Source organism: Gasterosteus aculeatus, chromosome 10, assembly GCF_964276395.1.
Source record: "Gasterosteus aculeatus chromosome 10, fGasAcu3.hap1.1, whole genome shotgun sequence".
Taxonomy (NCBI): domain Eukaryota; kingdom Metazoa; phylum Chordata; class Actinopteri; order Perciformes; family Gasterosteidae; genus Gasterosteus; species Gasterosteus aculeatus.
In genome coordinates, this window is record NC_135697.1 from 11,105,866 (window position 1) to 11,133,798 (window position 27,933).

The following is a 27,933-nucleotide window of genomic DNA, read 5'->3' on the forward strand; positions in this document are numbered from 1 at the left end:
GCGTCAAGTGTCCATTAACGAATAGGAAACTCAACTTGAAAGCCTGTCAATTACCGTTTTCATGTCAACACAGCCCATTGCTGATGAGTGAGCACAGCAGGGAGGATAACATCACCTGCACCGTCCATCTGAACCACAGTGTTTTTAATCCAGGAAACAGTCAAGAGAACAAAAGCTGGCTGAGCCGCTGCAGCCTGCAGCTGTTAACCACTGCGGAGGTCGTCACATTGCGTGAAATGGGCGTCCAGTTTTAATTGGAATGGCCCAAAGAAATAAGTGCCTTCTGCAAGAGGTAAGCAGATTCATTCCTAAACGGCAAAGACAAAAGCACTGTCCTTCACGTTATAAATAATACAGTAACATGAGGAAAACATGCAGTGGAAACTTTAAGAGGATGCAAAGGGAATCAATGCATGAACTAGATCAATACGCCGTGAGGGATACGTGCAGTCTTTTTAGGTGATGTGTTACTCTAGCTTACTCTACTCTTTGCATTCTCCTTTCAGACAAAATAAAGGATGAATCCTAGACTGCAAACAAACTCCAGATCCGCCCTGGAGGGATCATCGCCTCTGGAACGGATCCGTCACACGGAGCCCGGATTTGATTTGGATCAGTCCACAAAGCGGATCCATTACTTCAAACTAACCCCAGAAATATCTCAGATCAGATCATTTAATATGCTTCAAATGGAAGAATAATGCAACCATAAAAATCAAAAAGGTTTTATTTAAAAAAAAAAAGATCTACATGGATTTTAAGATTTGTACACAACACACATTTATTTTTGGTCAGTGAGTGGAGCGTTGGTAGTGGCGCGCCTCCGGGAGGTGCCGCGGTCTGCTGCCAGGTTGAACCACCGAATGGCATGTTTGAGAATGTCATCGTCTGTGGCGTCACGTGTCGAGCGATTCTTTCTGACGGCATCTGTAATGACACAAGTGGATTGTACAAAATCACACACGTAGCACACATGCACGTTTAAAAGCTAGAAAAGGAAGGACGTCTGGGAAACATGCAAATTTGAAGACCGCTGGGTGATTTCACATTGTTTATCAGTTAGTTACTTACGCAGGAGCAGCGTCTTTGATGTCATCTGGCTGAAGGCCTTTTTCCCATTCACCCCTTTCCAGTTGATGCTCTTACCAACATCATCGCTGAACATGCGGGCGAGGATGTTCCATGTAACCCGTTTTATGTCATATCCGCCGATGGTTGCCAGGGAGGAAATCTAAAAACGCATAATAAAAATAAAAAACACCATTATATCTGATATTTTACAGAATGGTTAAACAAAACATTTCCATCAAACAGGGCATTATCTTATAAAAACAAAACTCACCACACTCTTCTGCAGCTGAAAGTTGGAGGGATCATTGAGCCGTGCCTCAAAAAGAGAAACTTCCTCCACTGTGCTCAGTGGAAACCGAACCGGGTCTTCACTCCACTCAACCTCAGGGCCAGTTGTCTGTTGCTTATTGTGAATAAGATGGTCAAATCTTGCCAGCAATTGGTCTTGCTGCTGTTTCACTTGATCTAGCTGCTGTTTGATGTTCTCCATTACACCCAGCATATGAATTTGAGCCGCTGTTAACACAACATTAGAATTTGGTTAAAGAAGTAAGGGGACGCCTGATTAAGAAAGATTGCACTTTAAGCACTAAACATTGTGCTTACCACAGCAGGCAAAACCCTCGGATCCACGCCATCCTCCTTGGCCAGTTGGTCCACAACGGCTGCTTGTAGACGGCGTTTCTTCTGCTGGTCGTCCACTTTCATATTGCACATCTGATGGAGTACATGAAAGAGGTGCAGCAATAGGGAGAACTGTCCCTATAGTGGTTGAACCTCTGTCTCTTTTACAGGTATTTTCCTTCTTCTTGGCGTCGTCATCATCATCGTAGTCCCCAACAAAATGGCTATGAAGGGGGCTAGAAAAATAATCATTTGTCATAATATAACCCTGAAGGATGCTTTAAAAAAAAAATTAAGGTAAACATGCTCAAAAGAAAATTTAAAACGTATATGTATTTACTCACACTGTCATTGGCGCTCTCTTCAGAGGAATTGCCTCTTCTTCAGACTCTTGATCAGATGTGTCGGAAGACATATAGTTATTCGTCCTTTGCCTTGCCTCCAAGTAATTACCTAAAAATGTACAGTCCTCCCTAATTTGTTCCAGTCTTTTTTCAACATCTTGACGGACCCTCCGTCTTAGTGTGGAGCTGGAGACGGGCCCAGTCTTTCTCTTCATTTTATCTAAAACCAGACAAAAAAATACCATACAATATACATTTGTGTGTGATATATATTCATTTCATTAAAACTGTCAAATTAGTCTTTTAGGCTGCTGTGAAAACATTTCCCTCCAAACAGGTGTGTAATAATGCTGCTCACCCAAGATGCAGCGGGGGTCCCTTTGTGGGGACTACGTGACAGTGATTCCTGTGGCTGGAACCAGCTTTACAGAATATATACTTTTTATTGACAATCTCTAAATCCAAACAATCGAAACCAAACTAAACTGCACCATGCGGGAGGTGAGTGTAGTCAGGCGGAATTGGAGGTATTTGTCACCAAACATGTAGGCACGTTATGACTACACCACTGCGCGCGCACAGCACAAGTGTACCTGCGCATAGCAGGTACGGTAAACTCAAACAACACGGGAAGACCCGCATGCGACTCTACTACCCCCCTTCCGCACGGCACAGTGCACACGAGAAAGAAACACAGGAAGCAAGCGGGGGGCTCTGGTTTTTGGGGCACTGGTTTTTCGTTAAAAAAGTAAACAAACAATATTTCCTACAAAAAGGAAACGTTCAACAAACATTTGGTAGAACATGGTAAAAGTTTTCATTTGTCCTTCTAGGCCACCGTCCTCTAGAAATCCTCATTGTTTTTTTCTATGACCTAAAAAGAACACACCGTGTTTTGAAAATGTCACTCTTAAAAAAAAAAAAAAGAAAAAACGCTCACCAAATCAAGGGCTTAATTTGTCGTCGGCGATTCTCCGTCGCGTGGGTCCTGATGGCGGGCGGCCCGCGTCCTGCCTGCGCTGGTTGAGCGAGCGAAGGAAAAGGCGCGTTCATGTGCGCGGCCAGGAGGCGGGGCGGATCCGCTGCGCGCGTGCCCCAGCACCGGCTTTAGGCTGTAGATTCGGGCGACCTGGCGGCGGATCCGCCCCTGAGCCGACTGCGGTCTGGGCTGCAGTTTAGTTGCATTTTAGTTTTTTAGTCATTGCTACGAAATGTGTGAGACGTGGTCGATCATTTCTTTTGCGCGGACACGCGTCGGCTGCCTCTTAAAATCACCGTAGACAGCCGCTGATCATTAAAATGGGATTTCTGTGATTTACTGCATTGATATTTTATTTTATTGTATTCCACAAGACGGCAGCACAGTCCATCCTGTCCACTACATGTTTCAGCACTGCTGTCCCTTTTAGTGCTCGTTTTTCCTCCCTGCTCTTTGCTCTCCCCGTCTTCAGAACACACTACCACGTGTTGTTTTGTGTATTTATTGAGGATTAGAAACATGAAAAACATACAAAAAAGCCTGTGAAAACATGACGTAATTGTTAACATTGAATAGCAAAAGATGTATACAGAGCTTTGATAATACTAAGGCTATTAATGAACATCATTTTCACCGGTCGGGACGTTGGCACCATGCTAGGAGAGCGTGTTCACATGTAGGGGTTCATTTTTGTGCCTGTGTGAGCGGCCCCCTGAGCTTTATTATTATTTACAAATGTGAATGTTTTGCTGCAGCAAGTACGCAGTGTTTTGTGTGTGTGTGTGTGTGTGTGAGAGAGAAAGTGTATTTCAGTGCATCCATGTCTGAGTTTTAGGGAGTGTGGTTTATGCAGAGTTTTAGTTTTCTTGCTCCTTCGAGCAGGCCGGCTGACATACTCCACTAGCTATGAGCATGAGGAGACAGGGTGCAGATATATATATGGTGCATGGATAATCTATGTTTATCACTAATAAAAAAGTTAGAGCCGCAATGGACATGTTGCTGAGCAGATTAGTTTAGGACGGATGTGTGTGTGTGTGTGTGTGTGTGTGTGTGTGTGTGTGTATGTGTGTGTGTGTGTGTGTGTGTGTGAATACATGAGGCTCAAAGAGGTCAAGAGAGTGGTGGCAGAGAACGGGTGCTGACCGGGCTGTACTTCACCCTGGATGGAGATGGCGGAGGTTGGGTCAGGTGAGGGGTAGAGGGTGATGGACGAATGTGTCCACTCCGGGACTGTCTCCCGGTCCCAGAGCACTCTGGGCCGGGGCATTGCAACCGACCTCTGGGTCTGCGTAACTCAGGTGGGGTGGTGGAGGAGGAGGAGGTGGGCATGCATTGGTATTTAGAGGGGGAGTGATGGGAGGACAAGCGGCAGGTGGGGGAAGGATATCCACCAGGAGTAGAGTGATGCCCGGGTGACGGGTGACGGCGAGGTGAGCATCGCCTCCCGGGCGAGGGTTCGTTGTTATTAGGTGGTCGGTCCTTGGTGCACTTGGGGGATTTGGGCGACTTAGGCACCATGGCGGACCTGGGCGTCTTGGGTGTTTTGGGCGATTTAGGTATTGGGTGAGAGCAGTAGGAGTTGGCACTGTGAGCGTTGGGCGCTTGGCTGGGAGGGGCGGAGTCTCCGTTGTTGGCAACCTTGTACAGGAAGACGTCGTACTGTAGAGGCGAGCTGGTCTCGGAGTGGAGCTTGGCCTCTTTGGGGAGGAGCACTTCCAGGCCGATGGTGACTCCATCCTGATGTTGAAATATGGAAAGTAGAAGGGTGGAAAAATGTAGAAGGCCAGAATGAAGAAATAAAATAAAATAGAAAGAAATATATAGGCATGGATGAATTATGAGACAACAAACCCCCGGGCACAGACACATGATCTTGGTAACAACTGATTTCATGGCCACTTTCTGGATAAACGACATTAACACGTCATCACCTTTTAAGTTAAAAACAACAATACGTGACTATTTACACATACAGAAAATGGAGCAACACGCGTTCACTTGGAGTCTTTTTTTGTAGTCAATGAATGAATGTAAGTCAAAACTCAAACTACAACTAACTCTCTTTGTTGGTCTGCACCGAATGTAAAATGTCGTCATGCTTTTCCCCAACAACAATACAGGGGTTTTAAGGAAAAATCCAGCTTAAAATATTAATGTTCTGAGAGGGAGGATTAAAAAAAGGGGTGTATTTCTGTGGTGGCTTCCATTCAATTTGGAGAGCTGTCCGTGGTGCTGAATTGGAACACAGTAACCATAGTTTGTGTGGTGCAATCTGCCGGCGGCCTAAGCGGTAACACAAAAGCAGGGTCAGCAGTGCAGTCAGTTGTTGTTAGCAGGGGAGCAGTTTTAGGCAGTAGTTAGCTTCATGATGAGCAGACATGCAAAGAAAGAGAGAGAACAAGAAGGAAAGTAGAGCTCAGAGCAACACACAGGGACGAGCTGGATAAAATTAAAAAGATTTATTCCAACAACTGTGAACTATAATTCTCCATACCCCCAAAAGTACAAAAGAACCTCAAGTACATTAAAGTATTATAAATCACATTGAAAACCAAGACACAGCGTGTGTAATATAAGTTCAAATATCAACTCCAAGCAATTATTTTTACCTCATGTAATCTAGACAAATCCACTTATTAGTAATGTCAAACATGAATGTTCCGCAAATACAGATTCACTTGATTTCCACTTACTTTTTTTTGCAAATATTACGTTTTACGTCAGACACTTTGTCAATAACAACAATGCATGCGGGCAGAGAGGGAGAGTAAGGCGAGGGAGGCAGAGGCGGGGGGGGGGTTGGGAACAGGAGAGGAGACAATGAAGGAGCGAGAGTTCGTTGGCCAAAGACCAAGGCAGGGCATCAGTTGAGAGGAAAGTAAGTCATTAATTGGTCCAAGCCAGAGATTTTAGTCCAGCTTAAGAGGCAATAGAGGAAAGAAGGGAGGTGCCACTATCTGATCGGCATCGCCATGGCAGCCTTGTAAACAGGACTGTTGTGCTTCTCAAGTGTGTGGTGCTTGCTTTTGACATTAGGCCCGATTGGACTGTTAAAAATACGCAATATGCACTTTGCAACATTACATAACAATTTTCTCTAGTTTGTGTGCTCGTTAAATGGGTTTGCTCTGGTTCTCCAACAGCGCACCGTGGCATCCGGTGATGTTATACCAGGTTGTTCTGGAGCGAGTTTACCTCGGCGTTCTCCTCAGTGTTGTTAGGGGTGTGGTGGCCGTGGTCGTGGGCGACGGAGGTCGGGCGGTTGTTCTCGTGTTTGGGGGAATGCGAGTTGAGGATATTCATTGACCCCTCTTCCTTGGCTTGTGGGGGCTTGGCTGGGTATTCCTGCTTCTGAGGATCATCCTGTGGGGGGAGTTTATTACCTTTTTAAAACATACCATCAGTTTTATGTACAAACACACCTGAATACACACACACACGCGCAGGACGCATAAGACAAAGTTAAAAATTTTTGGTGTGGTTGCACCTGACAGAGTCTGGGTGGAGCCTCACATGCTTTGTTAATAGATATCTTTTGTAGATAAGATGTGAATTACACATCATTTGAATGAACTGGGTAACATTTCTTGAAATATCCAATTCACTGGATGAGGAGATCATTTAAAAGGGAACAGCAGAAAATAATAAGCTGGCTGCGCTCTCCCCCGATAATAGTAGAATAGAAGGGGCAAGTGTCATGTTGGGTTTCTTTAAGCTCTTATGATCGTTACTAAGCTGATACGGGTCACTCTATGGACTGATACTGATACTGTATTCGTGTACTTGTATTCAGCTCAGCATGAAAAAAAAAGCAATCCCACCGCTGACATTTAAAAAGCTGCATTGCAGACAAAGTGTCTGCCCAAGCTTTTTAGCCTCTGACCTGACATTCAGAGCGTCCCGAAGTCACAGACACACATAAGTGCATAACCACTGCACTGAAATGCCAGCCGAGCTCGGAGATTACGGGTTTTTATTAAAAAAGCAAATTACAATTTGTTCACTTAATTTAGGCCAGCCAGGTATCGCTAATGGACTGCAAATTAATACACAAGTTTTTAAAATCCATCTGCCTGCGCTTGTGTTTGCATGCTATAATCATTTAAAAAGCTGTGTTTGTCAATGACAACAAAACTATTGTGTACGTCTGCATGTGTGGGCTTGTAAATTACCAAGCCATCGATTGATTGGCATGTCACTGACATCTGAAGGTCGTGGGGACAGCAGGCCGTAAGTAGGGCACCATCGATTGGCCCCACTGGCTACTGCTGGACAAAAGTCGCTAAACGGCCTTTCACATTACACACAACTAGTTCAAAAAGCTTAAAGTTCTGGGAGCCAAATGTTCTGTTATGATATTATTCACTGCCCGTGGATAATCTCTGTTCATCAGCCTCTGTTAACAAGATTTTCTATTGTTTATTGAGGTTCAGAATATAAGCAAGCATCAGTAAACCTACATATTTTGTTGGTTTAGTAACCCAGTTACTAAGCGATCGTTGAACACAACACCAATGGGCACAAAACCCCACGAACACACAAACATGGATTGAAATGAATGCATGAATGAATGTGCTGAATATAACTGTAGAGAAGCACAACATGCACAACCTTTGCTAGAGGAAAAGGGGAAACCTGCAACACAGGGACCTTGAAATGGCTGACTGAACTTAATCGGTACAAGAGTGAAGCCGGCAGTTAAAACAAAATGGAGGCCGATCTTTCCCATAAAGCTTCTCCAGGAAGCTGCGAAGGCACAGGTAAGTATGCGGGAGCTAGCTATTTAATCACACGGCTTAACACCTATTTGCAGGATGCTTTGCGCGGGGGTGATCAATCATTTCTACCTACAGAGTTCCTGGAATGCAGCTGATACGAGATCAGCTGCCGAGAGAGTTTGCGGGGGCGGGGGCCTGAATGGAGGGCCAGAGGTGGCGTCTAGCAGCTGCACAGTGGGGGTCACAGCAAAGCCAGGGAGGGAAATTGCCGTAGCGCAATGTGGGGATTTCCACTGTGCTTACCTTGAAGTGATTATAAGAGTTTCTGGGTTTACATTCCCAGGTATAGCTGGTTGTTGATGGCCTCTGATGGGGACAGCATTAAACACACACAAACTAGACAATTGAAATTGTAGGTGGGAATCCCATTTAGCAGCACACGTTACACAGACGTTACGAGCTACAGTTAGCTGGTGTGAGAACTGTCTGCAGGAACAGATACATGGCAGTGAATAGAGACAGAAAGACAGATACAAAAATCAAATTGCGGGCAGAGCGAAAGCAGAGGAGTCGACATCATGAACAAAGAGGAAAACAGATGGAGAACACACAGGATGGACGAAGAAAGGACAGCGTGGAAAGTCATACACATGAACAAAAGAGATTGAATGGAAGGAGAAGAGGAAAGTTGTGGCGTACCTGACAGATAATGTTGTCATAGTACGCCAGGTTGTGAGTGTGAGCTTGCGGAGCGATCGGAGGGGTGTCGCACAGTTTTCTTACGTTTGGCTGCGAGCCGTCGGCTGTTGTGGAAACGGAGAGGCCGTCTGTCTGAGGCTCGCTGCTCTGTAGGCGGTACTTACTGCAGGAGGCAAAAGGTAGAGCGGTGTGTGACAAAAATATTTAGTTGCGTTGCTTTGCACAGTGTGAAACCGGGGTTAAATCCCCTTGTACATCACACACACACACACACACACACCTGCGTTTGCGAAGGCGTATATTCTCACTCTTGAGGCGGTGCAGACTCTTGGCAAAGAATACGATGATCATGAAGAGGAAGATGACCACCAGGGAGGCCACGCCCACCACCGCACACATCACCTGGAACTCAGTGACCGCCCAATCACAGCGCGTGCCCTTGTTCCAGATGTAGTCCTGGACATTGCACCTGGATGTGAGGCAACACAAACAAGGAAACCATCAGAAAAGCGTCATTAAAAAAACATCCCTCGCTGCTTCTTGCTATTTAAAACACAGCAGACGTTTAAACCCACTGAACGACCGTATTTCCCATATTTATAGCCACAGCATGTAAGCCGGGTAAAGAGTGTATATTGTACTAATGATGCATAATGGTTTGAGGTCTGTCCAGCAAAGCAGGGATTTGACCTGCAGCCGAGCCTTTAATAAGCTCAAACGATCAGCGTGCATGCATGTGCGTGCATGTGTGTGTGCGCGTATTTCCCATATTCTTTTAACTGTCTGCAATTGCATGCAAATGTTTGAACGTAGTCCGAATAAACGTGTGTGTGGGTATTTGAGATGAGCAAGTCTACCTCCAAGCTTACACTGGGTCCACCGGATAGAACAGATGGTGCAAGCAAGGCGTGGTGTGTGTGTGTGTGTGTGTGTTTGTGTGTCCCTCCCTGACCTGTATTGTCCTTATTCTTCATGTGTAAATCTAATCCTTCGGCGACCCTGCTGTGATCTTCTTGAACCCACACGACGCATTAAGCCAAGCATCTATGTGTGTGTCTGTGTTTTCAGTGTCTGTACGCTTGTCTGGAGTGTCCTAAATATTGTCTTTTGTGTTGGATGGGGAACATACTGGAAATCATACCGAGGAGACAATTAAAATGAGCAATGTTCTTGCGCCTTACAGCCCCCCCCCCAACACCCTTGCTGCCACTCACATACTGAACAGTACCATTACCGCTATGAGGAGGGACGAAGAAAGAAGTGTAATCTTTGTCAGAAAAAAAAAAAGAAAAAAAAAGAATGGTTGGTTAAATTAGAAAATCAAAATTGTTTTGACCTGCAGAAGGCTCCCATTCCCGCCACCACAGTGCAAACTCCTCCGTTGAAGCAGAAATTGGGTTGGCTGTCACACTCAGACACACAAACCCCAGGTCCAGAGCGCACAAAGCCTAGTCTGCAGCCGTCGGCCCCCATGGCGCCAGCAAAGCCGAACCCGTCCGCTATCTCCATCCCGGGCATGAGAGTAGCTGGTAGGAAGGACCCGCTGTCCATGTTAGGCCTCCTGTTGGCAGGAGCGACAGGAGCGGCTGGAGCAGCAGGGGCAGCAGGGGCAGCAGGGGCGGCAGGAGCGGCAGGGGCAGCAGGGGCGGCAGGGGCGGCAGGAGCGGCAGGGGCAGCAGAGGCATCAGGGGCAGCTGGGGCAGCAGGGGCGGCAGGAGCACCAGCCAGGAGTGGATTTTCGTCCTCCATTTCAAGTGGGAATGAAGGCGTGTCCTCAAGTTCTGGAGTCGCGTCCAGCGCCGAGAGTTCGTCGTCAGGGGACGGGTAGTCGTAAAAGTCTGAAAGAGTCCATTCTGTTGGTTTTCCATCTTTTTGTTTTTGGGCTTTGGGAGCTTTGGCCCAATTCAGGGCGACATCAGAGGGCGCAATATCAGGCGCAGGGCTGTGAAACTCGACGGTGATGACGTCATCAGACATGGGGTTTCCGGGCTGGTCTGGACCCGCCCCTCCGGCTGTGAGCTCCCCCACAGGTGAGTCCTCCTCTTCAACGTCTAGGTGGGCATGTTTATGGTGATGTCTGGTGGAGCCGAGTGGGAGTTTGGCCCCGAGCCCCGCGCCAATCAGGTGGTCCCTCTCAGCCGAGTCGTCACTGAGCACCATCCTGGTGTTCAGGGCCTCCTTGCTCAAAGATGATTGGTTGTGGTGGTGATGATGATGCCTTATCAGTGAATGCCTCCCTGTCAGTCAGACACACAAAAAGGGAATTTAAGAAGCAGGCCGGTAATTTAATGTTGAGGGACTCCGATTGAACCAAAAAGTATCCCAATGAGAGGATGATGTGTCAACCATGTTGCAAAAACACATTCTAATGCTTCCCACAACTCATCTCAATCAAGTTTATATTACCACCTTTTCTCCCTTGTTCACACCTACCTCGTTATGGTAGTGATGTACATTATGGAATATAAATTTTGTCGCTTCCTCGAACATTGATAGCCGTGGTATGAAACTTCTCATCTAACTGTAACCAAAATGATGAACCAGTGCATAAAACGGCGTTTCTGTGGTGCCCCACGTGACCGGTAAACTGACCCTGACGTTTAAATAATTGGCTCACTTTCCTTTGACATAATCTTGTTGGCATCATCAGCGTTAGAGCACTGTGCGGGTTTGTGTTATATTCTCCTAGCATGTATCTATGAATATATATGAAAAACTGTTCCTATTTTTTAATTGGAGCGAGTCCCAAGGTGACTGTGTTTTGTTGGATAAACACTATGGCTCAAGGATGAAACGTTAATAATTTAAAAGGGTCCCTACGGTTATAGTAGAGATGCCTTAAGGCTGTATCAGGTTTAAAAAGCCAGCACGGTCGAGTCACAACATACGCCACCGTAAATTCCCCTGAATTTGACAACACGCAGTGCAATACAAATATGTGCACAAAGCGTGTTTTCATTAAAAATTTGATTTGTTGTAACGTGCAGCCCTGCAAACAAACCTGCTGCGGTTTGAGAGCTAAGTGATTAATTGTCAAGGAAATAAGAACAAAGGCTGTGGCGTGATCAGACTGCAGTGATGTAGGATTAAGCCCCTTGAGTGACTGACTAATGTGCTCCGTTGATGGAGCGCGGGTCAGGATTAGATTAGGATTTAAAGCAATGGGTTAGAGGCCGACTGGTCAGACACTTCTCCTGCCCTTGGCAATCTCGCGTGAAAGATGCACACAAGAAAAAAGGGAAGAGACACGGATAGAAAAAGACAGCGGACAGGGAGGTTTTAAAAACGAGAGATTTTAAATGAACAAAAACATTCAGAGCGATGCTAATTTCTGGTTCTGGGGACAAAATACTTGGCTGGACGTCTTCTCTCCCACTGCCACCCGGACATCGCTGTGTCCTTGGAGATCACTGCCTTCAGTGTCTGGCACTTCATTCACGGCTAATAGCAAAACCATCTGAACGTGCCTTGAGTCACGCAGACTAGTCGCGGCGGAGGAACTGTGAGATTCACCTCACACACACACACACACACACACACACACACACTGAGACGCACACTGCAGTTGCCATGGTGAGATGTAAAGGGGTGCCATGTTGAATGGAAGAGTGGGGCGAGGGAGCTGCAGTGGAAACAGAGAATCCAGTGTTGGTGCTCTCGCTCTGTCTCTTGTTTTTCAATCAATCAGCCAGCCAGCAAGTGTTATATGCCAACTCCGCTTCTGGGAAAGACCAGAGGTGGGAATGAACTTGAACGCTTCACAGTTTGTGAACGAGCTGGACTTGCTCCACCAGTTAAAACTGATTAAGACTGACTCCAATTTCATTTAGAGGTTCAATCTGCCAATTTGTTCCCTATTGAGACTTCCAGCACCATGTAAGGAGCGGTCAGTCTTTTGGCGATTACAAGAGCAACATGAAGCGTAACTCAAGCGCACACACACACACACACACACACACACACACACACACGCTGCTACGCCTTTTTTTCTAACCGCCCTTCGCCTCCGGCATCACACTGAGAATGTCACCAAGAGGACATTTTATACCTGCAGTCGCTGTGATTGGCTCGAGGGCTGATTCCCATGAGCCTTTTCATCTAGCCAGCAAGACAGTTACAAATATTGATTAGTGAACTGCCTGCTGTTGCTGGATGGAGACACAACTTGTGACTACACATCCACGCCGTCATATTCAGTCAGCATTCAGATTTAGGTTGCAGTTAATACACAAGGAATCTAAATGAACACCAATCATGGATTTGTCAACCGACAAAAAGCGGCCATTATATTCATGCCTGCAGTGTGTGTGAGCGTGTGTGTGTGTGTGTGTGTGTGCGATTGTGGATAGAAAGGAGTGAGGGCGATGATGATGATGATCTGATCTAATGTGACTTATGGTGAGCTTTCTGGGGCTGCGAGGCAGATGGACCTCACAGTATGCACCCGCTCTGAGCCCCGGTGCCTGGATTTCATCCATATTACGACCAGGACAATCTGTGTCTGTGCGTTTCCCTGGATGGACTTATTGGTTTTTACGTAAAGCTGAAATGATTAGTTGATTAATTAATTACCTGACTAATCTGCAACCATTTTTGGGGGTAAATGCTGCTTTTCTTCATGCCCTTAGAAGTTGTGATGACCGGAAAACGGTCATCACATTCATATCCTCACATTTTAAGCAAAATATTGAATTGAAATAAACCTTTTGTAGGAATTTTCCATTGTGTCTGCTGTGGTTTTCCATTTCATGCTCGTTCTATTGTCATTAAACGTCCATATTCAACCCGGACAGAAAAGTGAATACTTGTAATGGCACAGCCGCGTGGCCTCTGTGATTTAAAGCATTGCCGGCGCATTACACCGGTCAATATGTCACAGTGGTAACGCCTGGTTACACATCGAGGGCGGCGAGGGGGAGGGGGGGGGGGGCAACAGTGGGAGCGCGTGCCCACGTGAACCCCGGCGAACCTGCGCGTGCACGAGCCACCCTGTTGCTGGGCAGCGGTGGTGATCATTTTTTATTTTTTTTTGCCACTTTTGCACCTAATCCCGTCTTTGTCTGGACACCCAGCGCGAGACTGCGGTCTCTCGCTCCCTCTCCCCCCCTCTCCCTCTCTCTCTCTCATCCAGATGTTCCTTTTTTGGGAATTGCAGGATTGCAGCTTAACAAGTCGGTTACCTTTTGCATGTTAGTCGAGGAGGGTGATGTTTTGTTTTTTTCTCTCTGCGGGGTTCAAGTGTCACTAATGATCGATGCAGCAGCTCTGACCAAATATGCGGGCAGACAATATCAGATCACGCAATTGAATACGTCAGCACCTCTGTCGGTTGACAGTCTTTTAAATGCAATTGTAGTGCAACAAAATGAGGAAAATTTCTATTATTAAAAAAAGATTTTAAAAATGTCAAACATGCTATCTGCGTCCTTACTGCAAGTAATTCTAAATCAGCCCACCAATCCCCGCGTGCACGGTGATTTGAATAGCGAGCCCATTAAGCATCAACGCACACGTTTATGATCCCCATTGCGGCATGTCCAACATGGACAGTTGTCATTTGTTCCACACCCTGTGCCAACGCAGGTGCAATCCGAATCCCGCACGTGGTGCGCGCAGTTGCTCGCAGAAGCGCGCGGACAGGGTGGGACTCCGCGCGGTGGACTTACCGTGCGCAGACAGCGGGATGAGGACCAGCGAGACGGTCAGCAGCACCTGCCAGGTGCCCGAGCGACTGTCACCGCACGCCATGCCGTGGGCCACCTCGTTGACGCGCCGATGCAAAGCGGGGATCCCGTTCCTCGTCTCGCCGGTCAGATTGCGGGGGCTGCACGATAAACCTCAACGGAGGATCCCCACCGCCCCCACCTGCCCTCTGGCCCCCACCACCACCACCCTAAAGTTCAGATCCTACCCGTTTGCGCCATTTCGCCGTTAACCTCCCCTCACAGCAGCTGTGTTCGTGTGTCTGTCTCGCTGTCTCTCTCTAAACCGTTTAACGGCTTGGGCTCGGTTCCATTATACCGCGCAGAAGCCGTCTCCTCCACACCTTTAGCGCGTTTTGGGGGCGGGGCGGGGAGGAGGAGGGGGGGGGGGGGGCTATAGTAGTAGTAGTAGTGCGCGCCGCCGGCGGAGGGTCTGCAGACGAGGTTTTTAATGAGCCGGCTTTGTCGCTGCGTGCGTGTCTCTGTGCGATCCGATAAGCCTGTCCCCGTGTCCCCCTGTCCCCATGTCCCCCTGGCTGCACGGCGCGGCGCACAGCAATGCTAGTTGCGTGTCAAAGTGCCCGCACACACACACGCACTGTACATGTAAAGCGCGTGTTGGTAATGTTGGGCTGAATGGGGGATTTAAGCAGCAGTCAATATGCTCCATTTCCATCACAGCTAATGTGTGTGTGTGTGTGTGTGTGTGTGTGTGTGTGTGTGTGTGTGTGTGTGTGTGTGTGTGTGTGTGCGCGCCTCTCTTTTTTATGGGGGGTGTATATGAGGGGGTTATTTGGGTGCATGTTGCCTTTGGTCAGAGGGGTGTGCGTGTGCACAGTGGGTGGGTAATCCTCTATATTCTGACATACAAGACAAGAGCATGTGTATCACACACACACACACACACACACACCCTGATCACTAAATAAAGTCCCCCCCATTTCACCTGCCCTCAACAGTTTAATAAGCTGACTCTCATTTTCCATCTGCAATTCTGCGTCCCCCCCTTCGCTCAAGACAATGATAAACATATTTTCTCTCTCCGCCTTTGCACCACTTGATTTCACTCTTTCTCTAAATGTCATAATTAGTTTCAAATACATTTATCTAATCACTCCTCTGTGACACTAATCCATTTCCCAACGTATCTGTTATCCTGTATGCCGTCACAAACCAACAGCCTGTGGAGAGCTGACTATCCAGCCTCCTCCCAAATGGGATTATGTCAAATATATAATGACATAATACTACCAAATGCTGTTCATTGTTGGGGCAAAAAAATGCAGTTTTACACATTGCTAATTGAATCCAGAGTAAATGGATATTAGCCTCTGCGTTCCGCTGTCCCTCGTCGTCCAAAAAACCCCCAGCAGCCCTGCATCTGAAATCCCAACTCACGAAGAACCTGGCAGAGTGACAGAGTGGGGAAGGTAGAGCGAGGGACAGCCACAAGAGGGGAAGAGAGAGAGAGAGTGTGTGTGTGATGAGTCTCAGAGGATGGACGGACATGGGGGAGTGTTGAAGAGAGAGAGAGAGAGAGAGAGAGAGCGGGGAGAGTGTGGTGGAGATGGAGAAACAGAAAAATATTCACTGATGCATTGCCAAACAGAGCAGAACGAAATTGCTTCCGGCCCCCCCATACATACACACACACACACACACACACACACACACACACACACACACACACACACACACACACACACACACACACATTTCTGCTGTGATAAATACATAAGCTCGTAGGTTCTATCTTTCAACTCTCATCGTCCTATGCGACTAAATTAATTCAAATGTTCGGCTTTTTTTAATTTTTTTTTTACAGAAAGGATAAGAAATCCTCCTGTATGGTGACGAGAAATGAGTGTTTACTGAGAAAGGAAGCACAGCACACCTTAGTCAACCCCAAGCTCCGTATACGCACACGTGTTCGTGCATGTGTTTTTGTGCACGTGTTTTGTGCATGTTGTGCTCATCGGGCCACGCCAGTTTTTCTATTCTGTTCCTGTGTCAAACAGTGAGGGGGGGGGGGGGGCAGGATGCCCAAATTCCCTCCGGTGCATTCCGGGTGTGTGTCCAATATTGCAGCTTACACTCTGTAGAGAGAAGAAGGGGCTGCTGACAATGAGCAGGTATGGGAATGGAATCTCATCTCGACTCAAACCTTTATCATATTTCTCTTTTCAACAAGCGCCGTTCAATGTTGTACAGTCACAGGAAAATGTTTGTTTATGCGTATTTTAAAATTCGAGCCTGCAAGGAATATGGAGAGTTACAGTACATGTACGGCAAAAGACACTCAAGTAGTACTACGGAAGTTATCTTGTTCTCTGTTGTTAAAAAAAAAAAAGCTTTGTTTGGTCCTTCAGCTGAGGCTGGTGTCCGCTGACAGAGCCCTCCGTACTTCCTTATCCTACCCAGATCTCTGTTTGCATGCAATATTTGATTGTTTTCTTCCTTTTTGTCTCGTCTGGGAATACATTTGAACACTGAATCATGTCCTCATTTTAAACTCCGATGACTTTAGATAAACCGGAAGCTTATTCATTGTGACTCAGTGTGAGATTCACATTGTGACATGATAACAGGGGGCTGCCAGTCTGCTGGATGGATACAGAAAATAAACCCTTTGCGCGTGGAGAGAAAGAAGCGGTGGCGTCACAAGGTGATGCCGCAGCTCATGAGTGTTTAACAGCAGTGTGAAGCACCTTATCTTTCCTGCTGCCCCGGCAAAGGCAATAACACCTCGACACACCCTCTGTCATCGGCTTTGAATGTACATGGATACACACAAGTATATTTTACAGATAAAGGGTATTTGGCATTGTGGACAAATGCAGTCTACTGAGTGCGTTATGTAAAGTGGGTTATTCTACTATACAAGGAGTCACTGGAGCATAATAAGCACACTAGAATATAAGCAGAGGATGATTAGATAAGATTTTGCTGTCAGTCTACGTGTATTCCCCTTGATATTTTAGCTTATTTTTATAGCCTATGACACATTCATGAATACTGTATACCTCATATTTAATTACTCTTTTTTTCTTCCTGGAGTATTACAAACATGGTGAGTGGAACAGTTACGCTGCAAGTCCACATGTGACGTCACGTACACAACACACAAACCGACAGTTTCATGTAAAACCAATTTAATGAGCAGAGTTCAATCTTGATATTTCTCAACTCTGACATCGGAGCACAAATATTTCACAGATATAAGACGGACCTACCCGTTAACCAGATACACGTTAACTGCGTCTATGTGCTTGTGTGTCTATAAACATTTGACTAGTACGGAAGAGTTACAAAGTTCAAATCCCCAACAGTTGTTCATGATCATCTCTATCACAACGTTGAACATGTGTTTTATTAGTTGAAGTTAGACCGGTGTGTGCGTGTGTGTGTGTGTTGATCTGGTTTTCGGGTCAGTTCAGCTGTGAGTGGACGCCGGAGGACCCGGCTGAGCTGGTGCCGTCCCATCGGGCTGCGAGGACGGGTCTGAGGGCGGTGACAGAAGAGGACAGTGGCATCACACCTGCGGGAGCCTGACCCCGGCCTTAAAGCTGCACAAAACAAACGTCTGAAGCTACCGCAGCAGTGAGGAATACTCACACATGCCATTGGGCGCCCCGGGGTGTCGGGGGGCCATCGCCTGGGCGTTTCCTCCACCCGGCATCATTCGGTTGGGCGCCGGCTGGCCCGCAGGAGGAGGCAATGCTGAAGCGTAATGACAGAAGGCCACAGTTTAAGCGTTGGAACAAATGACGATTTGAAGAACGGACAAGAAATTAACAAAGCGTGTGAGCCTTTTTTTCAAAAGCGGGGGGGTGGGAGGGTTTAGTTGCGGCCCGTGTGCGCATGGCTTTGTTCTCACCCGAGTGCTGCATAGTGAATCCCGGCTGCCCCTGCTGCTCCCTCTGCTGGCGAACCTTCATCTCGGCCTGTTTCAGCTGCTCAGTGTGGAACGTCTGTCTCTCTGTGAGGAGCTGCTGCCGCTGCTGCTCCAGCTGCATGGAACACACACATAGACAAAGCAGTAAGGACATGGGCTGGTTTACAGATGTGTTCCCGTTGCTTCCGGATGCAAACTAAACACGTGCGATTAGAGCAATAGGCATTTAAGGGTTTTTTCGCAGTATGAATCTGGTTTGGGCTGCTGCAGATATTCATGTTCACTCACAGCCTCTTTCTCGCGGTCCATGATGGTCTCCAGCTCCTCAAAGTGCCTCAGTTTAATCTCCAGCTTCTTCATCTGGGTCTCCACCAGCAGAGCCACCAGGGACTTGACCTTCCTCTCCTCTACTGCTGCCAAGTGCTGCAAACACACGCGGCCAAGACGGATAAAGTTAGAAGAAAACAGCCGCCACAAGGTGGGATGTTCACGTGGCCATTGAAAGGTAGGCACCGAAAAGGGTAGTGGAGGTAAAGACAAAATGGGGAAAACACTGACGCTGGCAAAACGCTGAGGAGGGTGGAATCAATGTGGTGTGATGGAGCGTCGTAAGGGATAAGAAAATGAATAAAGAAACTGAATGAAATAAACATAAGCAGCAGGAGTGACAATTACTGATCAACTGACAACTCTAATACAGCTTTGTAACTCAGTGAGGGCTGAGTCTACACAATGAGTCCCCTGCATATTCTGAATGAGGTGCAAAAGCGGCTCTCAAAGGATCTCCAGGTCGGGGCCTGTCTTAGCGGAAATAACGACTGAAAATAAATAAATATCCGAGACCATTGACAGCCAACCAATGACAACCGTTTCTGCACACTGAAGCCTTGCGATTGGTCTATTTGGAGGGGCGGGCTTTACCTTGGCCTTTGTGGCAGCTGAGGCCAGAGCAGCTGCTGCTGCCGTGACGACTCTGCCCTCCACCAGATCCTGCTCCATCACTCTCGCCTCATCCACTTCTCCCCGCTCGAGGCTCTCGTCGTCATCTGTCCTTACTGGATCGGAAGATCATTTCTTTAATATAGACAAGACGTCTGCGTTTACACAGACCAATATACACGCACTGTACGCATCTGCATACCATCTCTCTCCTCTGAAAGTATGTTTTCGGCATTTTCTCTCTTGACCAGGACTCCCTCTACATTGGTCAAACTGGGTTCCACCGTGAGCCCATCTGCCCTTAAAGGAACCTGAAACAGATCCAGCGATACACACACTTGAGGTAAGCAACAACAAGCATAAGTAGATCTGATAAAACTCTCCCTGAGCGCTTATTGCTGTCTCACCTGATGGGAGGTGGAGTTTGTTTCAATTATCTCTGTATCCATTGACTCTGAAAGGCAGAATAAAAGACGCATTGTAGACAGCATAACTAAAAAAATATGTATTTTTGTCGTTATTTATTTATATATTACCCATTTTGTTGGGCTGGTTGGACGTGTCAGGGACTTTATGCACTGACTCTTGATGCACTCTGGAGAACTCCTCTGAAGACAAAAAAAATGGTCAAATGTAACCTTCTCACAGCCGTACCACAACGTAACCAAGACCCAAACCAACGCGCCTCCCTCGGTCCTCTCACCGAGTGCGGCCTTAGCTGCAGATGAAGCCACTCGTGGGTCCACCACGGACGCTAGGAACGCCACAGTGCTCATGACGGGGTTTTCCGATTGGATGAAAGGCACAGGCTGGAACGCCAGTGGGCCAAGGGAGGCCGAGGAGTCTTCTAGATACGGGTCTTCTATTGGCAGGCGAAGGAAGTGGAGGATGCACTCGTCCTGCGTTCTGGAGCCCACCTGCTCGGATACTTTGTTCCAGTCGTCTCTGTAGACCTCTAAGGCCTGAGAGAGACAAAGAGGATGGACAGAGGGAGAGAACAATTAGCAAAAACTTCAGGTAAAAGATTCTCACATATTGAAAATGAATAAACAAACGCTTTAGGAACGAAATGTGTGTGTGTAATCAAATTTATTTTAGATTTGTTTTACCTCTAATAGCAGGAGCGTCTCTTGCTCCGTCCATTCCCTTCCTGCACTTGTACCTTTAGTCTGAGGCAGATGGCATGAAAACATTTTTTTTTAAACATTTTTTTTTTAGAAATTACGGAAATAGTTTTAAGTGAAATAAATACAACAACATACGATTCGATAAGTTAATGAAAAATTGGGGATTTGAGACAAATATGTAATTGTTGCCGTGGGAGACCTTAGGGTGTTTCTTGGTGTAGATGTCGGCGCGCAGACCAAAGTTCTGGCAGTCTGGAGGCTTCTCTTTGCTCCTTTCTGGGAAAAACAACATGTGCTGCGAGGCTGACACCTGCGGGAGTGAGAGCAGTTAAGACACAACGAAGCACATGTCAACCGCTCTACACATGCGTTTCTGAACCACAGCTTGATGGACCTGAAATGGGATCTACCTGCAGGGGTTTGTGTTGTAGGGGGGCGAGCCCGGACGGCGTGTCAGCTAGCACGTTGAAATGAGGGGTGGGCGGGGGTCCCATGGGGAGGGGCCTGCTTTCTGCATCCACCTGGTAGTTAATCAAACCCCACTGCTCCAAAAATGCATGAACCCTGGATAAAAAAAATCATATTTTTGTTTTACTGGGTTGGAGCTGCAGCCTCCCCTCCTCCCAGAGACGACCAAACGTAAATACACAAAAAACTGCACGTGGCAAGCTGCAATTAAAAACAAGCGCCGCTTTTGAGACGCATTAAGTAAATCACATACAACATTTTCCTTTCCAACGTTCACTAATTGTGTAACACATCTGTTTCCAAGTACACCCACATACCACACTTGATCTAGCAGATGCAGCAGACACTTTATGGTAGCAAACCCCCACAGACTGAGTGTTACCTGATTACAGCACAGACGTCCCCGGTGAGGTTGCGTCTGCAGGATGTTGAGCTGAGGTATTCCTGGGGGTTGAGCCGGTACGTGTCGATCATGAAGTTACGGTACGCCAGGTAGCTGCATTGGCCAGTTAATACCATGTCAATACCAAATGGCATAAGGGAAACCATCTCAATCACCCGATAAGACGTCAATAGTGTAAGTTTGAATATCTGGAGTACTCACATTTCTGGCGATTTGGATTTATTCATTCCATTAAAGAATTCAGGCAATGCGCGTTTCTCTATTGCATGAATGCTGCAATACATGGACAGACAGGTTCTGAGGGGTTAGGACATACTGCAGAAAGCAAACAGTCAGTGCTACTACCACACATCTGTGAGTGTCTCCATTTACCTGTTGTTATTGAACCAAGACGTGTAACTTGGTATTATAATATGATGGGTTTGTTCTGGGATGTTGTCGTCTCCTTCTGACAGGCGAGCCATCTCCTCATCATCCTAGACACACACACACACACACGAGGGGGCATTATGTAACACTTGTACACAAGTTCCCTCCTGCATTTAAAAACAATTGATGGGGATAAATGACATCATATTTACCCTTCCTGTGAAATCCTCCTCCAGCTCATCTGAAAAAGGAAACGTTATCTTTAATACTTTAAACTGGAAGAAACATTAACACATGCTAAACATTAGCAATAGCACTTAACCTACCCAGGTCAGCCATAGTCCCTCCTTTGACCGGAGTATTCTCACTGTCCTTCTTCAGGTTGACTACAAGATACATAAGACTCAGTTGAGAGGCAAATGGACACTTTCCTGAACACTTTCATTTCACTAGTTTCCTGTTGATAGCTTTTTAGGGTTTTACCATTCTTGGGTAGAACAACCTCCTCCATGTTAGGAACAGGGGTGGGGTCCTCCATGTCTTTGGTCAAGTCCTCTTCTGGCTCTTCCTCCTGATGTCCGCGCCTCCGCCTGTGCAAACAGACAAAACGTGATGCTGAGACCTCGCCCTGAAACCTGGAACTAAAAGTATCCCCTGTGGTTAAGTCGAAACACTTATTTCTCACCCCTTCTTTCCTTTCTTTCTGCCTTCGGAGTGAGGAGAGGGGGAGCGTCTTCTCTTTTTGGAGGGGGTGACTTTGGAGTCCTGGTAGAGTAGGCCATGGTTTAAAAGTTAATTATTTGAAAATTGAAGCCTCCTTGTTGCCCTAAATGTTCCTCCAGGTGAAAAATGGAGAACACATTTTCCTTTCTGATGCCCCGTGGAACCCCTACAGCTTCGTACAAACCTGGTCGTCTCTGAGGTGTATGCGCTTGCGGTAAATGATCGGCACATTCCTCTCGTCCACACAATAGTCTTCTTCGTTCATCCACTCGTTGAAAACATCTGTGTCCAGAACCCAGCTAGCATGGACCTGGGATACACACACACACACACATAAAATGAGTCATAACGTGGTGCAGAATTGTTTATGTCATCGAGTGTCCAAAGTAACCACATAGGATCAGATCTGAAACCCTGAATAACAACCATTCCCTCACAAAGAGTGGGCACACTGAGGAACAACACCGATCTGGATACCGACTCCAAACAATCTGTCTAAGCAGGTGGGCCAAAATGTTTGTATTCTAACATTATATTAACCACTGTGTGTTATACAGAGAGGTAAAGCATCCCGTTTTCTGCATCTGGGCTGCTGTACTAACCCGCCACGGCTTTTCTGAATGCGGTGGCTCTTCAACCTGTCCTTCCACGTCACTCGAGGACAACCAACTGTCATAACTGTGGAAAAAAAAAAAGATAACGGGTAAGTATTGTGTTTCTGTGTGAGCTTCTGCATGTGTGTGTGTTACTGTGCATCACCTGTCAGGGTGCATGCCCCAGTGTACCAAGACATGTTTGTCTTTTCGCATGACAGGACGCATCCAACCACCTGAACACAGATGTGTATGGGGAAATAAATTAAGTCACATACGTACCAAGTTTTCAACAGATAACACACCTTGCATGCAAACTGTGACTGACCTTCTTCTGCAGAAGCTGGCGAGGAGTAGAGGTGGTGACTGGCGAGCGTTCGGTCCTCAGTGAGAGTCCCCTGTGGAGGGACGAGCCTTCAGCAATGATTTTGAACTATATTGATAGCTCTACACACTTAGTTTCAGGTTCATCTTTTATTTTCTCTCCCTCAGTGTACGTCAACAAGTAAATATTTTCTCCTTCATTACTCCGTCCCACACACTGTCTGCTCATCTTTTGTTCTCTTCTGCAGCACTTTACCTTGTGTTTGGAGATAATATCCTTAAGTCTGCTAGCCAGCTCCGGACCCAGTGTCGGGTCCACATATACCACAGGCAGCGCCATACAGTTGCTCTGCAGAGGCACAAATATCGAGGTTGATCAGGAGTGTGTCCCTGGTAGGCTGATTAATGTATTTTCAAGTGTGTCTGTCACCTGAGTCAGGACTCTTTCAATAGCACCAAACATCTCAACATTTCTTTCAGTTCTTGACGGATTCTGCAAGTCAAACCTACGCCTGAAGGAAGGGGAGAGTTTTAAAAGGAAGTACCCTACTGTGAAAGGGCGACAGCCTCACGGGCACACAACTCACCAGCCTTGCTCAGCCTTAAACTTATAGGCAGTGCCAAGAATATGGCAGAGTCCACCCCCTGGCCGCAGGTCCAGGAAGCATGGTGTCTGCAGAAAAATGGTAAAATCAACAGTTTCTTTATTGTTTATTAACCATATTGTCGGGTTTTCAATTAAATATTGTTTATTCCTCACATATACAGTCATGTAATGAAATCTGTTTTTGCCTAGAAGCAACTAAGAAAAAATAATAATACCGTTATATCTATACTGAATGATGACATTGATCTACAAACATTAGGGATCTAAACCCCTGAGATGTCTTAATTAACATCAATCATAAAAGATAAGAGACTTTGGACACTGGATAGCGTGAATTCAGGCAGTGAGAGACGGACTCACAGGCAGTTTGGTGAGAGCAGGACCGGTGGCTTGTCTGCCAAAGGCATCCTCTTGGAACTGGAGAAGCTGCAGAGTCATTCCAGCCAGAGCCTGACACGATGGAGGATCCACCAGCACATACTAACGGACAAACAGATAGAGATGTGAAGAGGATGCAAATTGCCACAAGGCGATCCAAGACCCACTGCATTTACAGATAGTCTGGCCAGTTTAACTGTTGTGTTTGTAACGTCACTGGTAAACCTCTCCGATCTGGCTACGTTGCACTTCTTATGTGTTTGTTAATTCAAATATAGCACTCGTTAATTGGATCAGAGTGATCTCACTGATCGGTGTAGACGTAACGTTATCCAGCACGAGACGTTTGTTTACACTCTGAGCCATTGGACATGCTAGCAGGGGGCGGCTAGCTAGCTAGCTAGCTTCGCAACAAGCTAACCACCTTTTTGTAGTGCTTCCCGATCCACTGTCGCACCACCTCCAGTTGGGCTAAAGTATCCGGACTCTCCCAGAACCTGGCGGACGGACTGCTGTATTTTTTACGGTGTGCGGATGTCCCGGAGCTGGCTTGGTTTGTCCCGTGCATGCCGAGGTTTGTTCCACCGGACATTGTGGCCATAATTTAACGGGATTAATCTCAAACAGGAGAACAAAACTGGCTAACGCGCTCGTTAGCTTTTGCATTCTCGCTTTCTCTCGCGAGACGCAGCGCGATTGTCGCAATTCGGAATAAAGGTTTTCTCATTTTTTTGTGTGCTACTGCTTTTCATTTTCAAGTATTGTATTATTTAATTAGACGTGGTTTTAATTTCGAAGTATATGTTTAAAACAACACAACGTGTCTATGTAGAATACACGTCTGTTACAAACAGGGACTTTTATTTTGAAAATGAAGAACAAGGAAATAACTACGCAAGACTTGTAAACAGAAGAGAAGCCACATTGGTTAGCAGCTTTGTTTATATTTTCACAATAACTCCAAGCTATATTTTAAATAACTTCTGTAAACCTTACTTAAAATACGATGTAGGTGTTGTTGCACTCATTTACGTTTAGTCGTAACTTTCCAAGAGACATTCACATGTCTGTCTCTCAGTATTAGCAGCGAATTACGATTATCATCTGTCCCACTTCACAACCGCACTATGCGCGACGCAACACATTTAACCTTTTCTATTCTCCTCCCGTTCACCCAGGCCCTGAGATCCAATGGGTGTCCACGGTCTGACCACCTTCGTGGAGGAGAAGAGAAACTTGCTCCAAGATGTGAGGTTCAGGGACAGTCGGCTGGTCATTGACGGCTGCAGTCTCTATTTCCGCCTGTACTTCACTCAGGGTTTGGACCAGCAGCACGGTGGGGACTATGATGCTTTCGCTGGCTTGCTCACCCAGTTCTTCTCTGCGTTGGCGGCATGTAACATCCAGCCATACGTGGTGCTGGATGGAGGTAGGAATGTCTGCCATCATCACCTTCTGCACTTGAGGAAACTTCTTCACAATGTGTGATGTTTCCTGTTACATGTGTGTTTAAGTCAATGCCGTTTTTTTTGATTGATTGATCTTTTGGACACATTTGTAAAAATGTCTTTTCTGTCTTTTTCTCTGTGGCTGTAAGGCATTGACCCGAGTGACAAGAAGTTTCCCACTCTGCGTCAGCGGCTGCAGTCCAAGATAAAGGAGGCAGACAGTCTCTCCCGTGGTCGCAATGGCTCCATTCTCCCCATCCTCACAAGAGATGTCTTCATTCAGGTCCTCATCCAGAGAGGAGTCCCACTGGTCCAGTGTCCAGCTGAGGCTGACTGGGAAATTGCATGTCTGGCCCGCCAGTGGAACTGCCCGGTTCTGACCAATGACAGCGATTTTTACATCTTTGACCTGCCAGGTATGGGTAGCAGGGAGGATTTATATACTTGCATCCAAATCTGCCCCAGTAATAATGGTAATTCACTCGAGGCCACGCTACTGTTTCACATTGTTGTTTTTGTGCTTTGTTGTCTTAGGTGGTTACCTGCCGCTGAACTTTTTCCACTGGACCAACCTTTGCGGCAAAGCCTCTGACCGCTACATCTCGGCCCGCTGCTACACCACTAACAGGCTGTGCCACTGGTTCGGCGGCATGAACAAGGAGTTGCTCCCCTTGTGTGCCGTCCTGGCCGGTAATGATTACGGCACTCCAAAAGTTGCAGAGAAAATCCTAGATCTGCTAGATGCGAGTGCATCACGGAGAGGTGGCGGCAGACGCAGAGCGCCCACTTCCCGCGTTGAGGGCTTCCTCCTGTGGCTGTCCTCTTTTTCCAATTCGGCGGACGCACTGGAGGAAGTGAGCATGCTTATGGGGGAGGACTTCGGCAACAGAGGACAGGCGGGTGGGTTGAGCTCACAGCTGTGGGCGGGTATGCAGGAGTACCACATCGCCACTCAAAGCCCTTTGGCTCGCTGGTTCGCTGAAGGCAAGGCCGCCCCTAGAGGGCAGACCTCTTGGCTGCCGGGGTGCCTGTCTCTGGCTGCAGCTCAGGGACTGTTGGCTCCCTTGGTGGTGGATGCGGCGGTGATGCACAGGGTCCTGCTCATGCCGCAGGTGGAGAACAGCAGGCTAGCCAGCAGCCATTATTGTGCCGGCGCCATACGCCAGGCAATATATGGGATACTGCTGCAGACGGGCCAAGACGTCCAGGGATGGGACGGGAGGGCACAAGGAAACGTTAGTCGAGGTATGAGAGGAGGGCGAGGAGGAAGAGGGCGGGGAGGTGGCGGAGGGAGGAGTCAGGTTAGTGTTTTACCCGCACAGCAGGGTGCAGCTACAGAATCGGCCCCAATGTGTGTGGAGGAGTACGACCGCATGGATCTGAACTTGAGGAAAGTGAATGTAGAGGCACATCCGCCAAGTTCTCCCTTACTGCTAAACACACTGGGACAGGTATGACCACAAAACATCCTGTGTTTAGTTTTTTAAAAAGGCAATTAGTTAATTTGATTTATTCACCTCTCCCAATGTGGTCCCATCGTTTTATCCAGGCCCCTGTGGAAGTTCGTCTCGGTGTCCTGTTAGAGGTCCTGGGTTCGAAGGAGTCGGCCTTGGCTCGTGTTCCTCTGCATCTGAAGCTGGCCGTGGCAGTGACAGCCTTCTGGCTACGAGAGGCCAAACCGACGCCATCAAAGCCCCAGCTCCAGGCTTTGGTGCTGGGCATGGTTTACGGAGAGCTGTCCCTGAACAACCAGCCTGGAGCCGCCCACTACCAGCATACCGGTTTGTTGCGTTGTGACTTTTGTATTGCTCCACGAGGTCACACACACACGCACACACACACAAACACTTAACGAACCATGTTGCTGCTGCTTACCATCCAAGTGTCACAGCCAAACTGGGCTGCAGAGCGCGATGCGTGGGCAGGGCTGGAGCGACAGCGCGTGAGGCCGGGGGAGAGGCGGGGCCTCGACATCGGAGTGGCCCACAGCTTCAGCCAATGGCAGGCCTGCCTCTGGAGCGCGCTGTGTCTCAATCAGCTATTGCTGCGTCCACTGCCTGAACCCCACCTCTCATTGTAAGGCACGTGCAAGATAATACACCGCCCCCTCCCCCACCAATAACAACCAACAGTGTTTTTTCTCCTTGTCTGTGCGGGCAGGTTGTACAGTGGCACCTTGGTGCACGGCCTCCTCGGGTACCTGAAGGGAGGCCGGGCTGCTGAATCTCTCCTCGTGGAGGGTTCCGTGTCCGGACCGCTCTACTCATTCCTGCTGGACACTGTGAGGAGCTGCAGCTCCAAGACCCACCCCCCCACTTCGGCAGCGGGGAGGGGGAAGAGAGGCGGAGGCCGGGGAAGGAGAGGAAGAGGGGGAGGTGGAAGGGGAGGAAGGGGGAGGGGGACCGAGGAGATAAACAATCGTTTTGCACTCCTGATGAGCGACGAGTCTGACTATTGATGAAGAGGTAGAGAAAATCAGAAAAAGTGTTCAATGTGAAGCACACGGGGGGGGGGGGTGG

General features: G+C 47.5%; 3 protein-coding genes and 1 long non-coding RNA gene across 10 annotated transcripts; 1 reads left to right on the forward strand and 3 right to left on the reverse strand.

Annotated features, from left to right (window-relative positions):
- Nucleotides 1–709: 709 nt before the first annotated feature.
- Nucleotides 710–3,147, reverse strand: LOC120826417 (uncharacterized). 2 transcript variants are annotated; one of them, XR_013451023.1, is made up of 7 exons: nt 2,980–3,076; nt 2,398–2,461; nt 2,040–2,259; nt 1,678–1,931; nt 1,343–1,587; nt 1,072–1,231; nt 710–927 (listed from the first exon to the last, which is right to left on the reverse strand). It is a non-coding gene; the product is annotated as an uncharacterized LOC120826417 (long non-coding RNA). The 2 variants fall into 2 exon arrangements; XR_013451022.1 differs by lacking the exon at nt 2,398–2,461 and having other exon boundaries at nt 2,980–3,147.
- A 359-nt stretch (nt 3,148–3,506) lies between these two features.
- On the reverse strand, nt 3,507–14,648 carry cspg5b (chondroitin sulfate proteoglycan 5b). 4 transcript variants are annotated; one of them, XM_040188682.2, is made up of 7 exons: nt 14,105–14,648; nt 9,775–10,675; nt 8,719–8,907; nt 8,523–8,601; nt 8,043–8,105; nt 6,217–6,384; nt 3,507–4,758 (listed from the first exon to the last, which is right to left on the reverse strand). In XM_040188682.2, exons 1-7 carry the CDS (start codon nt 14,184–14,186, stop codon nt 4,132–4,134), a joined length of 2,109 nt encoding a protein of 702 aa, XP_040044616.2. In that variant the 5' UTR covers nt 14,187–14,648; the 3' UTR covers nt 3,507–4,131. The 4 variants fall into 4 exon arrangements, with proteins under 4 accessions (XP_040044616.2, XP_040044614.2, XP_040044617.2 ...); XM_040188680.2 differs by having other exon boundaries at nt 8,439–8,601; XM_040188683.2 differs by lacking the exon at nt 8,043–8,105.
- A 2,627-nt stretch (nt 14,649–17,275) lies between these two features.
- Nucleotides 17,276–24,684, reverse strand: smarcc1b (SWI/SNF related BAF chromatin remodeling complex subunit C1b). Its single transcript, XM_040187803.2, has 28 exons — nt 24,391–24,684; nt 23,949–24,068; nt 23,569–23,654; nt 23,412–23,493; nt 23,238–23,330; nt 22,986–23,055; nt 22,824–22,893; nt 22,667–22,742; nt 22,249–22,374; nt 22,027–22,106; nt 21,825–21,931; nt 21,668–21,727; nt 21,554–21,582; nt 21,345–21,448; nt 21,174–21,245; nt 20,952–21,065; nt 20,512–20,665; nt 20,301–20,411; nt 20,084–20,143; nt 19,678–19,936; nt 19,511–19,582; nt 19,382–19,428; nt 19,177–19,285; nt 18,957–19,090; nt 18,324–18,458; nt 18,018–18,150; nt 17,756–17,860; nt 17,276–17,641 (listed from the first exon to the last, which is right to left on the reverse strand). Exons 1-28 carry the CDS (start codon nt 24,565–24,567, stop codon nt 17,574–17,576), a joined length of 2,853 nt encoding a protein of 950 aa, XP_040043737.2. The 5' UTR covers nt 24,568–24,684; the 3' UTR covers nt 17,276–17,573.
- Nucleotides 24,400–27,876, forward strand: aste1b (asteroid structure-specific endonuclease 1b). Of its 3 annotated transcripts, none has more exons than XM_040187806.2 (7): nt 24,400–24,540; nt 25,145–25,395; nt 25,564–25,830; nt 25,949–26,865; nt 26,964–27,195; nt 27,298–27,490; nt 27,575–27,876. In XM_040187806.2, exons 2-7 carry the CDS (start codon nt 25,158–25,160, stop codon nt 27,870–27,872), a joined length of 2,145 nt encoding a protein of 714 aa, XP_040043740.2. In that variant the 5' UTR covers nt 24,400–24,540; nt 25,145–25,157; the 3' UTR covers nt 27,873–27,876. The 3 variants fall into 3 exon arrangements, with proteins under 3 accessions (XP_040043740.2, XP_040043739.2, XP_077937848.1); XM_040187805.2 differs by lacking the exon at nt 24,400–24,540 and adding an exon at nt 24,674–24,893; XM_078081722.1 differs by lacking the exon at nt 24,400–24,540 and adding an exon at nt 24,675–24,893 and having other exon boundaries at nt 27,340–27,490.
- Nucleotides 27,877–27,933: the final 57 nt, after the last annotated feature.

Excerpts from the sequence above, each read along its gene's own strand:
- cspg5b (XM_040188680.2), bottom strand. The coding sequence starts at position 14,186 with ATGGCGTGCGGTGACAGTCGCTCGGGCACCTGGCAGGTGCTGCTGACC. Across the intron at positions 10,676-14,104 it reads CATCCCGCTGTCTGCGCACG|GGAGGCATTCACTGATAAGG; the intron begins GTAAGTCCACCG and ends TCTGACTGACAG. Across the intron at positions 6,385-8,042 it reads ACTCTTATAATCACTTCAAG|GATGATCCTCAGAAGCAGGA; the intron begins GTAAGCACAGTG and ends CTCCCCCCACAG.
- smarcc1b (XM_040187803.2), bottom strand. The coding sequence starts at position 24,567 with ATGGCCACAATGTCCGGTGGAACAAACCTCGGCATGCACGGGACAAAC. Across the intron at positions 23,655-23,948 it reads CTGCTCTCACCAAACTGCCT|ACACCATGCTTCCTGGACCT; the intron begins GTGAGTCCGTCT and ends ATTTTTCTGCAG. Across the intron at positions 19,583-19,677 it reads TGCAGCTAAGGCCGCACTCG|AGGAGTTCTCCAGAGTGCAT; the intron begins GTGAGAGGACCG and ends TTTTGTCTTCAG.
- aste1b (XM_040187806.2), top strand. The coding sequence starts at position 25,158 with ATGGGTGTCCACGGTCTGACCACCTTCGTGGAGGAGAAGAGAAACTTG. Across the intron at positions 25,831-25,948 it reads TTACATCTTTGACCTGCCAG|GTGGTTACCTGCCGCTGAAC; the intron begins GTATGGGTAGCA and ends TTGTTGTCTTAG. Across the intron at positions 27,196-27,297 it reads CGCCCACTACCAGCATACCG|TGTCACAGCCAAACTGGGCT; the intron begins GTTTGTTGCGTT and ends TTACCATCCAAG.